The sequence below is a fragment of the Ostrea edulis genome, chromosome 7, assembly GCF_947568905.1.
Source record: "Ostrea edulis chromosome 7, xbOstEdul1.1, whole genome shotgun sequence".
In the NCBI taxonomy this organism is placed as follows: Eukaryota; Metazoa; Mollusca; class Bivalvia; order Ostreida; family Ostreidae; genus Ostrea; species Ostrea edulis.
The window spans coordinates 73,155,082-73,169,768 of record NC_079170.1 but is presented as its reverse complement, the minus strand read 5'-3'; the positions used below and the strand labels follow the sequence as shown (position 1 = coordinate 73,169,768).

The following is a 14,687-nucleotide window of genomic DNA, read 5'->3' as shown; positions in this document are numbered from 1 at the left end:
ATCACTCTAAAATACAATGTTCTATTCTCTTTCATCAGACACAGAAATTTTAATCCCTGGTGGGAAGAAATTGATTTGACTTCTCTATACTTGTATGCTTCCGTCCACATACTAGTATATATTACAAATGATACAGTATCCTTCTATGAATTGAACGCTTAAAAATTGATATAAGTATTAAAGAAGACGATTGTGTATGCGTTTAAAATTTCATTTTTTAAAAAATATAAAAGCAACACCTGAGTTATTTTCTTCTTGGTGTACGTCAACTTCCCATATGCATGTAGCAATATTCTTGTATATGATGTTTACATATCTCAAGTAATTCGATACACAAGAGCTTAATCTGCGTATGGTCAGTTTTTAAATCGAAGCAAGCTACTGACAAACACGTTGATGGTGCAGGGGTTCCAACAATCTCGTGTAAAGTCAGCATTTCGCAAATTTTATGGCCGTTATAACGATCTAGTTTGCCAATACAACCTCGCATTGGGTTAAATGCTGTCCGACGTGTTTCATACCGATTATTAGGGCGTTCTTAGCACACTGAACTCCATTTACCTGATCAAGATATAGGGCTCACGGCGGGTGAGACCGCTCGACAGGGGATGCTTAAATGTACTCCTCCTAGGCACCTGATCCCACCTCTGGTATATCCAGGAGTCCGTGTTTGCCTAACTCTCTATTTTTTATTGCTTATAGGAGTTATGAAATTGATGACTGTTCATTATCTTCATCTTTCATTGTCCAATTCCGCTTGATATTCAAATTGTTTGAAATATCCATCCGTTATTCAAGCAATAATACTTTTTGTGGAAGTTTTATATACCGGTATGTTCAAAACGTCGTTCAGATTTCATGAAACTCGCACAAGTACTGTCTAATAATGGAAAGCTCCTAATCAATTTCTTCTTGGCAAAAGAATAGCAAATGTTATTCATATCAAATTAATATATAACTATTTGCTTAAACGCAGAAGAAACATCGTCGATTCTCTTAAATGTGCCTATGAAATAAGATGCATATCTCTTCTCTTTCTTTATTGTAAGAAATGTTATGTTCAACGAACTCTTTCAGATACAAGAATTGATACACGGATTTTACGGGTAACGACAATGTGGGTTATGAAGTTAACAGCAAACATTTCAATATCCTTGACAAATTTATGTTGATTATAAGGAGTTACTCTACATCGTCATAATGGCCGACTTCCTTTTAAAACATGGATGAAAACATAAATATTAGCAATATTTGTCTATTCATTTCAAAACTCATCGCCTAGCTGAGTAGCTCAGTAAAATAGCACGTCAACTGCCGAAACGTAGATTGCGGGTTCGAGTCCAGCAGGGATTTCTTTCTACTGAATAATTGTTTGACTAAATAAAGTAACTTTGAAAGTTTTTAATTTCAAAATATTGTTGTTCATATCCTCCACTTTTCATCCATGTCAAATTTCGCTGGTGTAGCATACAGTCCCTGAAACGTTCTACTTTACCATTTTTCCGTTCGCTCACCGTGCGTTCACCGTTCGTTCAGCGTGCGTTCACCGTGCGCTCTCCGTTCTCAGTTTTGCGTTCAGCGTGCGCTCACCGTTCGTTCACCGTTCACAAAGCGTTCAGTGTGCGCTCACCGTTCGTTCATTGTTCAGTTTTTTCTTTGTCATTCGGAACACCAAAGTGAAAGGACCAATATTGATATCAAGGCGAAAATGAAAATTGAACGTGTGCATAAGAGTGGAAGGATATTTTCTTACTATATCAGAAATTTAATTTTGAAGTAAAAATATCAGGATTATCCACTGTAAATGCCGAAAGGTTCATCTGAGCTTTTGTTAAAAACAATTCTAAATGAGAGACGAATATAAGAGCTTGTCGTTTTGAATTTAACCCAAGTACAAAAATAAGGCAGTTTCAGGTAATGAAAACCTCTTCCCCTGTGTTCACGATTTAGCATTTACAAGTTCGGGCACAAATTATTATAATTATTTTGCATTGCTTGACAAGAGTTTTAAACAAGTCACCCCCCTACTTTGAAAAATAAAAACAAACAAACGATGCTACAGTACACGACACGAGTTTTATGCGTGTTCCACGCAACGCGGTGGAACAAATTTGCCCCAAACACGGTGGACCTTTAAAATTGTCGGCACCTTTGAAGTCCTATTTTTCCGCGCGAGCTAGACATTGAAGTCCACGGAGGATCTCCGTGGATGCCACCGCGTATCTCCGTGGATGTCACCTGTACCTCCGTCGATGCCACCGTGTACCTCCGTGTGATAAAACAAAGAAATAATTTCCGAAATGATTCACCCCAAAAACCTTTTCACTTAGCCAGCATGCATGCCCCCACCCCATTACTTATTTAGAAATTAGCTATCAATCATTCAATTCTTGTAATTGTCGTTTAATGATACGTTGGTGTTTTCGGTACATATCCGTATGTAGACTTCCCTGCAGACGTTCACACCTTTTTATGAAACGCCCAAATTCTCGACATCCTGTATATAATAACACCTGTGTTATTCCTACCACTCGTCGGTACATTGTTTCACGGCACGTGCAGCACAATTTCACCAAATAAAAGAAGGGTCATGAACAACGACAATCACATGCCAGTAATTTCAATTTGATAAATAGCAGTTCAAAGAAATGTGTACCATAAGCAATGGTTTATTTTTACGTAAAGTTTTCATTGTAATTAGGAATATGTGATTAAGGTCAGATATATACATGTACATGTTTACATTGGAGATGAATTTCATTATGTACTCCACTGTGATGCAATGTGAGCAAAGAATCAAATTTTTATCACCTAAACAAATAAATATTAAGAATATCTTTACTTTTAAACAAACCTTTAGAAAACTCCGTACTTTCATTAAGAAAATAATAAAATAAAATGTGCTCCCCTACCTAGAATGCCCATACTTCACATTAATAATAACACGTTTTTTTAAGTTAGTTTTTTTTCCTAACTTGATAAATACTTTATTACACGCATGTATTATTTACTAAATGTATATATAACATCTTTTTGTCTTTATATTTTTGTATACCATTGCATAATGGTGATGAGATCCAACAAATTGAATTGAGTACATGTAGTCTTGAAATATCACAAAGTATAGAGTTGACAACGATTGAAATAAAAATGCAGACGTTTTCTCGTCTATTCAGTGACTCACAAACTTGCGCGTCTTCTAAATGAAAGTTGTAAAACAAACGTACTAGGTTTTGGTCAATTATAACATAATACGGGGGTAAAATTCATCTCATCTCCGCTAGCAATGGGTTTTCTGTCAACTTTGCCTTCGTGGACAAATAATCTCGGCTAGCGAAGATGGAAAAAAAGAAGCCTAGATAGTCCGCTTGCATTAACATGTATTATGAAGGTGAAATCGAAGAATTATCCAGTAAATCCAATGATGTTGCAGTACATATAGCATGTATTTATTTTATTTTATTTTTGACTGAGAAGGAGATAGACAGCTAAGCACGTAACATCGTTTTAGAAGGGGGGACTCATCCATTAGTCCTAACCCGGACCAGCCCAAAAATTTAACATGTAAAGAAAACAAAATGGGAAATAAAAAACAATATCAGAATGAAAGGGGATGGATAATTAATCAGAAAGAAATTGTACTTTCAAGATTTATATTGAGCGTATCAAACTTCCCGTATCTGCATACATTCATGAACATTATAATCAATGATTGATAATCTTGCTTTCATTATCTAATGCATCTAAAGATTAAATTAAACTAGTTCATGAAAAAAAGACTAATATCAATATTTAAACAGAAATGACTTAACGATTATTTGCTTTTATTCATATACGCTCTCGATTATTAAAATTTCATTATCTAATGCATCTAAAGATTAAATTAAAGATTTTAATAATTGATAGCGTATATGAATAAAAGCAAATAATCGTTACGTCATTTCTGTTTATATTGATATTAGTCTTTTTTTCATGAACTAGTTGCATTTGACACCGAGGATTTACATCCTTAAATATTGATTACAGGCACGTAGAATCGGAGAGGGTGTAATTTGAAAACTTGAAAGTTAAGGATGTAGCCTTGTAGCTTGTAGCGACCTACCCACTGCACGATTTAAGAAATTGAAGTCGGAAGGGGGAATTGAGACAGTTTCAGATTACTAACCCCCCCCCTACACACACACACGCTCCCAATTTAAGGTTATTTACGCACCATTTTTGTTGTTATTTTATTGCTTGTCAAGAAATTTACACAACTTAACCGGCAACATACCCCTTCTGATACATTGAAAAATATAAGTAATGTTAGCGCGGGGCTCTATAAAGTTCAATCTGCAGTTTGGTCATACTTCGCCATTCAATAACTTATTCAAAATTAAAAAAAAAAATGTTTGTCGGGTTAGCGGTACTATGATGTATGACTATAACAATGACCTGTGTATAACTTGTACATTCCATGCAAATTCGAAGGGGTTTTCGCCTCAGTAGAACAATGGGGGTCAGCTAATCCGTGTATTTGAAATCAACAGAAGTGTTTGGCTTCTTGCGGAAAGAGTGAAATATATTGGGTCGGCGCAAAATACCCGTGATCTTAGACTAGATCTGATATCGCTCCGACCGAATATATTTCACACTTTTCTTACGAAGTCAAAATCCAAACTAGCTAACCGTAATTTAGTTATACTGTGACAAAGATCCTAGGAATTTGCATGGTATATACTTATTATACAAAAATCATTGCATTATCCAGACACTCCCGATGAACATTTTTTGTTATGAAAATCTCTACCAAAGTACATCGAATACAAGTCTCGGTCAAATGTAATTAACTCGGGATTTTAAAAATAAATCATTCGATGGTTTGTATTTTTGCTTCTATTAATTACGTAATAAATTAATTCCAAATTGTTAATAATCGACAATGCTAATTTCTATATTGGATCAAGTTATATTTGTCAAGATGCATATTAGCACAATATGATGGAAGTAATTATGTTAAACAGCGCATTTGTCAGAGAGAGAGAGAGAGAGAGAGAGAGAGAGAGAGAGAGAGCACATCGGTAATTATTAAACATCCCTATCACATGTTGTACATGTATGTTTTTCATTTACTGAATATACTAATTCGCATTCAAAACAGGAATTGCTTGCAAGTACGCATTATTTAAACATAGAATTTAAGAATATTTTAATGAAGAAAGAAGACTATTAAAGAAAAAAATTTCAAAACCAGGTTTTCTTAAAAACATAATATATAGTGTTTGGTATCGTTGGAATTGGCTCAAAATGCTGAAAAACAATATCAGTATCAGGAGGGAAAATATTGACATTTTTTTCTTTTATTAAAATTCCATCCTTATCTTGATTATTTGGCCTGCGGCACATTTTCCCATCTCCCGCAAGGCGCCCGTGGCCAGAACAAAGCTCTTAGCAGCTGTGTGTATTCGCAAATAACACACACCATGGAACACGGAGGACACGGTGTATCTCCGTGGATTTTCCACCGTGGTCATTCCACGGTGGGGTGTATAAAACTCGTGTCGTGTACTGTACATAATGTACATTGTACCGAATGTACGTGTCAGAATATCAAACTGATATAGCTATTTTTACGCCTATATTTATTGTCAATAAATTGATATTTACTAGTGAGTCAGGCTCTTGCCAAATTTGAAACTTGTAACATTTGTCCTTAATGCAAAGATGTGATTGTTTATCTGGTACGATTCTGCATTAGCCTTTAAACATTCTACAGATAGTTCAGTATAATAAACAGTTTAATCTACATCAAATACATACAAATATTGCACGTTCTAACTGCAATCTATGGTCACATCAATAATAAAACTAGAAAGTTTTGTACTGATTATTTCCTCGGGTCGATGTAGCTGCGACAGATGAATGACACAAAATGTAAGTAGGAGTATTTAATACTGTTGAGGTGTTGACACGGGTTATACCGTCCGTATTGTTTGTTTACTGCATCTATCTTGACTCCTTTCGGGGGTGTTTGTTAATTACAGGTATCCCAAACGATCGAGCTCGTAAAGTTTGAAGCCCTACATGAACACCTGTTAATTCTGGATGTCACTACACATGTAGACTATAGTGTTTTCCTTTTCATATGCATTGTTTATATACCATGCATTAAATGTATATGTACATGTAATGTTATACACAATGTACATACGAAATTTGCTTTAAATTTGTTTGTGTATGACTGTTGCGAGTATTCATGTACAATTTGCGATAATTTCGTGAAATATATACATGTATACTCGGTACTTGTACAAAAATATATTACATTGAATATATCCAGAACTGTAAAATATGCTGTATCACGATTCCGGTTTATCTATGTTTTTATTAATTGATGAAATATACATGTACATGCATTTTATTACTTGATTATGAAATAAGTAAAATCCCAAGGAAAAATTCGAAACATTCCGAGTAAATAGATCATTTTGCGTTCAGCGTGCGCTCAGCGTTCGTTCATCGTTCACTTTGCGCTCTGCGTTCGCTCACCGTTCACCGTTCGCGCTTCGTTCGTTCACCGTTCGCTCTGCATTCGTTCACCGTGCGTTCACCATTCGCTCACCAAGAAGAACGTTTCAGGGACTGTACCTCCTTAAGTAGATTTTTGTAATAGTAATATATTTACGCTATATGTACATGTGAAAGGTGAAGATAACGAACAAGTCATCAATCTCATAACTCCTACAAGCAATACAAAATAGAGAGTTGGACAAACACGGACCCCAGGACAAACCAGAGGTGGGAGCAGGGTTCTAGGAGGAGTAAACATCCCCTGGCATCCGGTTACACCCGCCGTGAGCCCTATATCTTGATCAGGCCTGGATTTCTCAAAAAGAACTTAAGTCGAAACTTGGACTTAAGTCAGAGATTTTACTCAAATTTTGACTGATCAAATAGAAGAAAATTCAAACTTAAGTTTGAGATTTTTTCGAGAAATTCAAGCCTGGTAAACGGAGTTATCCGTAGTCAAACTCAGTGTACCAAGAACGGTCTAGCAATCGATATGAAACACGTCGGACAGCATTTGACCCAATGATAGGTTGTACTGGCAAACCTATATAAATAGGGTATACATGCTTTATGACAATTGTTATCAAATACTAGTCTGAGTTGAAAACATCGAGAGTTGTTTGAAGGCACACCTGTTGAATAGTATATATGCAATAAAATGTATTCAAATCAAATCATAAAACTCACATAATTGAACATGGATTTCAAAAGTTTCTTTTGAAAATGAAATATTGGTTTGATTATGAATTTGATAACGTAATATGGGTATAAGTTTCGATACTTAAAGTTCAGCTTTATGACATTTTTATTACATTATCCTACGTATATAATAGTTCAGCCATACTACAGAATTAACTTTCCTGGATCTGAGGGGAATATTAGGCCCTCATTAATTACGCACAATAATTGTCAATATTTCTCCATTTTGATAAAGCATGTCAACAAAAGCATAATATTCAAAACGAAACTGACAAAATCCTGGCCCCTATTAATTATTTTTTCGATATTTAGTGATATAAATCGTTATTTTTGTCTCCCCTCTCTCTCAATGTATCTTTCTTTTTCTTTGATATACATGTATATACACGTACCTGCAACTTTAATTACTTTGAACAGAAAATGGAAATGTGGTAATGATTTATACTATTACCTTTTTGTTTTGACATTAAGTGATATAAATCGCTATATAAGTTTTTCAGGCTTTTTTTTTTTATTAATTCTATTAATTTCTAAAAAAAAATAAACGTATCTGCAACTTATTTTGAACAAAACGAAATAAAAAAGTAAATATAAGGATTGCATGAAAAATGCAGAAATCCAAAAAGTTCCATAACTGTGTAAAATGTATTTTCTGCGGACTTTTCCAGGTTAAAAGTCATGTCAAGTACCCATAAAATGGGAAAGAATATAACAAAGATTTGATAGGAAGTAAAAACTAATAGAATCACTGCAATGACAAGATTCATTCGGTTCCGAATACCGGTGCGCACAGATGAATTCCTGAGTGTTTTCAATTTTAGACAATGCAGAGTAACTATGATGCACACTGGAATGAATCCTACAACAGCTCTCAGAATAGCCATGGCAAAGTAGGATTCATCTGTTGTAAGATGTACATTTAATTTAATTATTGACACTGCCGTAATGGACAATACGAAACTAATACACCACATCATTCCTGAACTTCCGGTGACGACCGAAGCTGTCACGTGTTTCCTACTCTGTAAGGGGTGTACAGTTAATAAATATCGGACGGTGAATAAACAGATAACATGACCAAGGGAACTAAAGTAAGCTAAATAAAACACACCATCAAATAAATCGCACATGGAAATCAAATATTGTTCACATGGGAAGTTAAAGCGCAAATACGAGTCAATATTTGTGAAGCCAGCGAGATAACTGACTATGATCATACAGAAATCAGGGACAGCTAGACATCCTATGGCAGCATATGTCGGTTTATGGAATTTCTTGTCGAACAAAATTTTGACGACTGTAATGGCATTTCCAATCAGTCCGATCGTCCCAATGAGTAAAATAAACACAGCCAATCCTTGCAGAGACGAAGAATCGTAATATTTCCATATAAAGAGCTTTAACGCCTGCCTTGATTTATCTAGAGTTACATCGGGGTTCGCATCGTTATCAGAGGCATTCCATGTTGTATTCATTATCAGGTTATTCCACAGAAAATCTTTTAATTTCATATTAACATTTCCTTCAAATTCCTCACCATGGTTTGTGACGTTATATTCGATGACTGCAGTCGCCGTTAGTTTTCAGAACACCGCCTTTCTCTTCTGTAGTTTACTGTTTAATCTCACACAGGTCATTCTGAAACAAATAAGATTTCTGGAAGGTAACTATAATTGTTTCTTAGAATACCGACATATATTCATTATGTATGTTGGATAACTGACTATTCTTTAATGACATCGAATGAATAGCTTTTATTTCAGGAAAAGAAAAATCTGTATAGACTTGCCCACTCAGGATTTGGTTTCAAATATCTGTGAGAGAACGTCATATCTACTTCACGAATTTAACACATTGTATTTTATGTCCTTCATGATACCTTTCAAGAGACGAACCTTTAACAACTTTTACAAGATTGTCCTGTGGGCTGATCAAGCCTTGAAAATAAATATCAGGAAAGTTCGCTATAAGCTTTTCTGGTTTTGTACTCAGCTAAAAAAAAAAAACCAATTCCAATTTTTTTTTACTTCCTGTCACTTGGAGGTTTTGGTTGCTTGGTTTAACGCCCCTCTCGAGAATTTTTCACTCATATGGATAAGTCACCATTGCCGGTGAAGGACTGGAAAATATTCAGGCATATGCTCGGCGCTTACGACCGTTGGGCAGGGAGGGATCTTAATCGTGCCACTCCTGCTGTGACACGGGGCCTCGGTTTTTGCGGTCTCTTTCGAAGGACCGCCCCATTTAGCCGTCTCTTACGACAAGGAAGGGGTACTGAGAATATATTCTAACCCGGATCTCCAATGGGAAGTAACTTAGGAGAAGAAATCGTGGACTACATCGTCTTTGGTACTGTGATGGTGCCAAGATGTTTTGTCCTTTAAAAAACGACTTAAAATCATAAATTATTCAATGACATTTTGATATAATTTTTCATATTTTCATTTATACAAATATTGCTTCATTTTTTTGTAGATAATTTCATGCTCATAAACATTTGATATATACATTTTAGAATTTCTCATACATATGTCTCCACTCCTATTGTTTGCATTGTGCAATTATGTCAATAATTAAGTAATCACAATAAATAAAACTACGAATTATGCGATTTACAGGATAATAGTATGATTAACATTAGATAATTCTATCTAATTTAGTTATATTAATGTCAGTCTCTCACGCTCTATGCCAACCCCATTAAAAACTTACGATGAATCGTGTGTTAGTTGTAATAAGCTAGTTTTCTAGATTATAATGTCTATCAGAAAAAATTCATTTATTCATCATACAAACATGTTCAGGAAGACAAAATAGCCGAGAAAAACTTCGTAATCAATTCACCTAATGATTTCCGTGATTCCACATCCCAACGCTGAACTGACTACCTTTCATCTGTAACAATATTGACTAATTCTCAGAAAGTGAGGAAAACAGTAAACTTCAAAGACGACTCTCCACATAGATATACTGTAAGAATGATTTACAAAAATTGCAAGATTCTTAAGTACTGTTCTCTGGTTAAATTACTGTCAATCTACACGGTAACGTGTGAATGGAAACTCAATGCACGGCTTTGCAATAACCTTGTGCCAAAACAAATACATTTCACAAATGAAATTGTGACCGGTCACGCTAGTCCAGTGGTAGAATGTTCTCTTCTTGACCGGAAGGTCGTGACTTCCAGCCCTGTTCGTGCCACCTAAGACGTAAATATATAAGTGATTGCTCCTCCACCAAACGCTGTCGTTCGGATATGACCTTCATATCGGAGGTCCTGTGTCGCGGAACGTTAAAGAACCCTCACTGCCACAGCCCTGTTAGGTGACGTCTCAATATGTGTGAAACATTTTCGAAGGGACGAAACAAATACCAGTAAACAAAAATGAAAAATTGAGCACAGGAAAAATACATTAATCTGTTGTATGAAAATGTAAGTGAATAATAAATAAATAATAAATCTGTAAATTAATAGTGTTACAATATACAAGTTCTAGAATGGGACGTAAACAACATATAAACGATTCCATTATACACGTTCTAGAATATGACGTAAACAACATCAATTTACAATTTCTAGAATGTGACGTAAACAACATCAATTTACAAGTTCTAGAATGTGACGTAAACAACATCAATTTACAAGTTCTAGAATGTGACGTAAACAACATCAATTTACAAGTTCTAGAATGTGACGTAAACAACATCAATTTACAAGTTCTAGAATGTGACGTAAACAACATCAATTTACAAGTTCTAGAATGTGACGTAAACAACATACAAACGATTCAAATTTACAAGTTCTAGAATGGGACGTAAACAACATCAATATACAAGTTCTAGAATGGGGCGTACACAACATACAAACAATTCCAATATATGTACTTGTATGAAATAAAAAGAAATTACAGCAGTTTGATGCCCCCTGTTCTGGAACACATCAACTTACAGTTTTATCTGTAACTGAACCATTGTGTACAATAACTGAATTAATGATATCAATTCATAATTAAGTACATTATTGTAAGTCGTTTCTTATCTTGGAAAGAGGCATATCATTTACATAATGCTAACTTCCATAACTATTTGTCAATGCAGTATATACTGGTAAGTTTGTCCCCGAATAGAAAATATTTTCTTACACACACTACAGTGTAACATAGATCAGATGGATTGTTAAGCAGGTGCGTGTATGTCACCACACACTACAGTGTAACATAGATCAGATGGATTGTTAAGCAGGTGCGTGTATGTGAACACACACTACAGTGTAACATAGATCAGATGGATTGTTAAACAGGTGCGTGTATGTGAACACACACTACAGTGTAACTTAGATCAGATGGATTGTTAAACAGGTGCGTGTATAGTAACACACACTACAGTGTAACATAGATGAGATGGATTGTTAAACAGGTGCGTGTATGTTAACACACTATAGTGTAACATAGATCAGATGGATTATTAAACAGGTGCGTGTATATTTAAAACATACTCACTTGATTTTCGTGGATCTCATCATGAAGAAGCTAATCTAGGAAAACGTTTTAAAGCATTATATGTCCATAGTACTTAGTGTGCCCTTCGTGTTACTCTGAATAACGACGTTTGTAATTTTTGTTGTTGTCTGCGCACGTGTTACTGCTACAGAGAGACAGAACAGTACTATTATTTATTCGTAAGACCGCTAATGTAAATTAAGTTTGGAATTGCTTCACATTTGGACCACATCTCATTATAAACATCCAGAAAAATTGTCAATCAAATCTCCTACATGACTATTATATCAACAGTTTGTTGTAACATGTTGATGTTACAACAAGCCTTTTCCACCATTTATTGTAACAATTATTGTGTCTGTTATAAATTAATTAGAATTGGGATGGGCTACGGAAGCGAGAGGTACTACACAGCTCCCTAACACATGTCCTTGTGTACAATCCCAGAGCTCTAGCACTATCACATACTCCAACCTTGATTAGAATTGAACCTCAAATATCAGGGATGCTGGAATCGTGATACTCTAGGCCTGTTATGCCATATACACTCCCCAGGACCGATTAGATTTCTTCGTTTTAGAGAATCGTCTATACGATCAAGGACCCCTTTTTATTGAGCATATATACTCTGCTCGTTGATGTCCCCTGGCCTCCTTGCTGTATATCCAGGTATGCGGTGAGTGGCGAAAACCCCACCTACATGAAATATAAAACTAATGCGAGTTGTGAGCTAGCCAGGTAAAATACTGCTCTTTATTCATTCAACATTCCATATCTTCTGAACACAATAAACAAAATACAATTTACAATAAAATATATGGCAAACATCTTTACAACACTTATTATGTTCAATATGATAAATCTCAAGACTTACAAGACTTGCAAGACTTACCTAAATGAAATATAAAACCAATGTGAGTTGTGAGTTAGCCAGGTAAAATACCACTCTTTATTCATTCAACATTCCATTCTGAATTACTTCTGAACACAATTACGGAAGCCCATTAGTGCAAACCAAAACTAAATTCAAAAACGAAATTATTAAATAAAAAACGAAATTAATATACAAAAAACCAAAACTAAAAAAGTAACCCCGAAATTATTAAATAAAAAACGAAATTAATAAATAAAAACGAAAATATGAAAAAAAAAAAACCAAGAGACCCATGGGCCACATCGCTCACCTGAGTCACCTTGGTCCATATCAGAAGACTTTCTATATATATTTGCAGGTAAAACCGTAGTCCTTATTATGGCCTCAACCTACCCCTGGAGGCCATAGTTTTTGCAATCTTGAATCCACACTATGTCAGAAAGCTTCCATGTAAATGTGAACTTCTTTGCCCAATGGTTCACGAGAAGAAGATATTTGAAGATTTTTCCAATGTATTTGTATGTAAAACTTTGATCCCCCCTTGTGGCCCCATCCTACCCCCAGGGGCCATGATTTGAACAAACTTGAATCTGCACTATATCAGAAAGCTTTCATGTAAATATCAGCTTTCCTGGCTTAGTGGTTCTTGAGAAGAAGATTTTTAAAAACAAAATTCCTATATATTTGTATGTAAAACTTTGATCCCCTATTGTGGCCCCATCCTACAACAGGGGGCCATGATTTGAACAAACTTAACTCTGCTCTATGTTAGGAAGCTGTTCATGTGAATATCAGCTTTTCTGGCTCCGTGGTTCTTGAGAAGAAGATTCTTAAAGAATGTCCCTATATATTTGTATGTAAAACTTTGATCCCCCTTGTAGTCCCATCCAACCCCCAGGGGCCATGATTTTAACAAACTTGAATATGTACTATGTCAGAAAGCTTTCATGTAAATCTCATCTTTTCTGGCTCAGTGGTTCTTGAGAAGAAGATTTTTAAAGATTTTTCCTATATATTTGTATATAAAACTTTGATCCCCTATTGTGGCCCTATCCGACCCCCGGGGGCCAGGATTTTAACAATTTAGAATCTGCACTATATCAGGAAGCTTTCATATAAATCTCAGCTTTTCTGGCATAGTGGTTCTTGAGAAGAAGATTTTAAAAGATTTTTCCTATATATTTGTATATAAAACTTTGATCCCCTATTGTGGCCCTATCCGACCCCCGGGGGCCAGGATTTTAACAATTTAGAATCTGCACTATATCAGGAAGCTCTCATATAAATCTCAGCTTTTCTGGCTCAGTGGTTCTTGAGAAGAAGATTTTTAAAGATTTTTCCTATATATTTGTATATAAAATTTTGATCCCCTATTGTGGCCCCATCCGACCCCGGGGGACATGATTTTAACAATTTAGAATCTGCACTATATCAGGAAGCTCTCATATAAATCTCAGCTTTTCTGGCTGAGTGGTTCTTGAGAAGAAGATTCTTAAAGAATGTCCCTATATATTTGTATGTAAAACTTTGATCCCCCTTGTAGTCCCATCCAACCCCCAGGGGCCATGATTTAAACAAACTTGAATATGCACTATGTCAGAAAGCTTTCATGTAAATATAATCTTTTCTGGCTCAGTGGTTCTTGAGAAGAAGATTTTTAAAGATTTTTCCTATATATTTGTATGTAAAACTTTGATCCCCTATTGTGTCCCCATCTGACCCCCGGGGGCCAGGATTTTAACAATTTAGAATCTACACTATATCAGGAAGCTTTCATATAAATCTCAGCTTTTCTGGCATAGTGGTTCTTGAGAAGAAGATTTTAAAAGATTTTTCCTATATATTTGTATATAAAACTTTGATCCCCTATTGTGGCCCTATCCGACCCCCGGGGGCCATGATTTTAACAATTTAGAATCTTCACTATATCAGGAAGCTTTCATATAAATCTCAGCTTTTCTGGCACAGTGGTTCTTGAGAAGAAGATTTTAAAGATTTTTCCTATATATTTGTATATAAAACTTTGATCCCCTATTGTGGCCCCATCCGACCCCGGGGGACATGAT

General features: G+C 35.4%; 1 protein-coding gene across 5 annotated transcripts; it reads right to left on the bottom strand.

The window, feature by feature from the left end:
- Positions 1–2,064: 2,064 nt before the first annotated feature.
- LOC125655736 (type-1 angiotensin II receptor A-like) lies at positions 2,065–12,216 on the bottom strand. Of its 5 annotated transcripts, none has more exons than XR_008797281.1 (4): positions 11,748–12,216; positions 10,093–10,143; positions 9,276–9,626; positions 2,065–8,886 (listed from the first exon to the last, which is right to left on the bottom strand). XR_008797281.1 is itself a non-coding variant. In XM_056145313.1 (4 exons), the coding sequence occupies exon 4, from the start codon at positions 8,757–8,759 to the stop codon at positions 7,806–7,808; it is 954 nt and encodes a 317-aa protein (XP_056001288.1). In that variant the 5' UTR covers positions 8,760–8,886; positions 9,541–9,626; positions 10,093–10,143; positions 11,748–12,214; the 3' UTR covers positions 2,065–7,805. The 5 variants fall into 5 exon arrangements, 3 of the variants coding, with proteins under 3 accessions (XP_056001288.1, XP_048742143.1, XP_048742141.1); XM_056145313.1 differs by having other exon boundaries at positions 9,541–9,626; positions 11,748–12,214; XR_008797280.1 differs by lacking the exon at positions 10,093–10,143.
- Positions 12,217–14,687: the final 2,471 nt, after the last annotated feature.

Coding starts and splice junctions, on each gene's coding strand:
- LOC125655736 (XM_056145313.1), bottom strand. CDS start 8,759: ATGAAATTAAAAGATTTTCTGTGGAATAACCTGATAATGAATACAACA.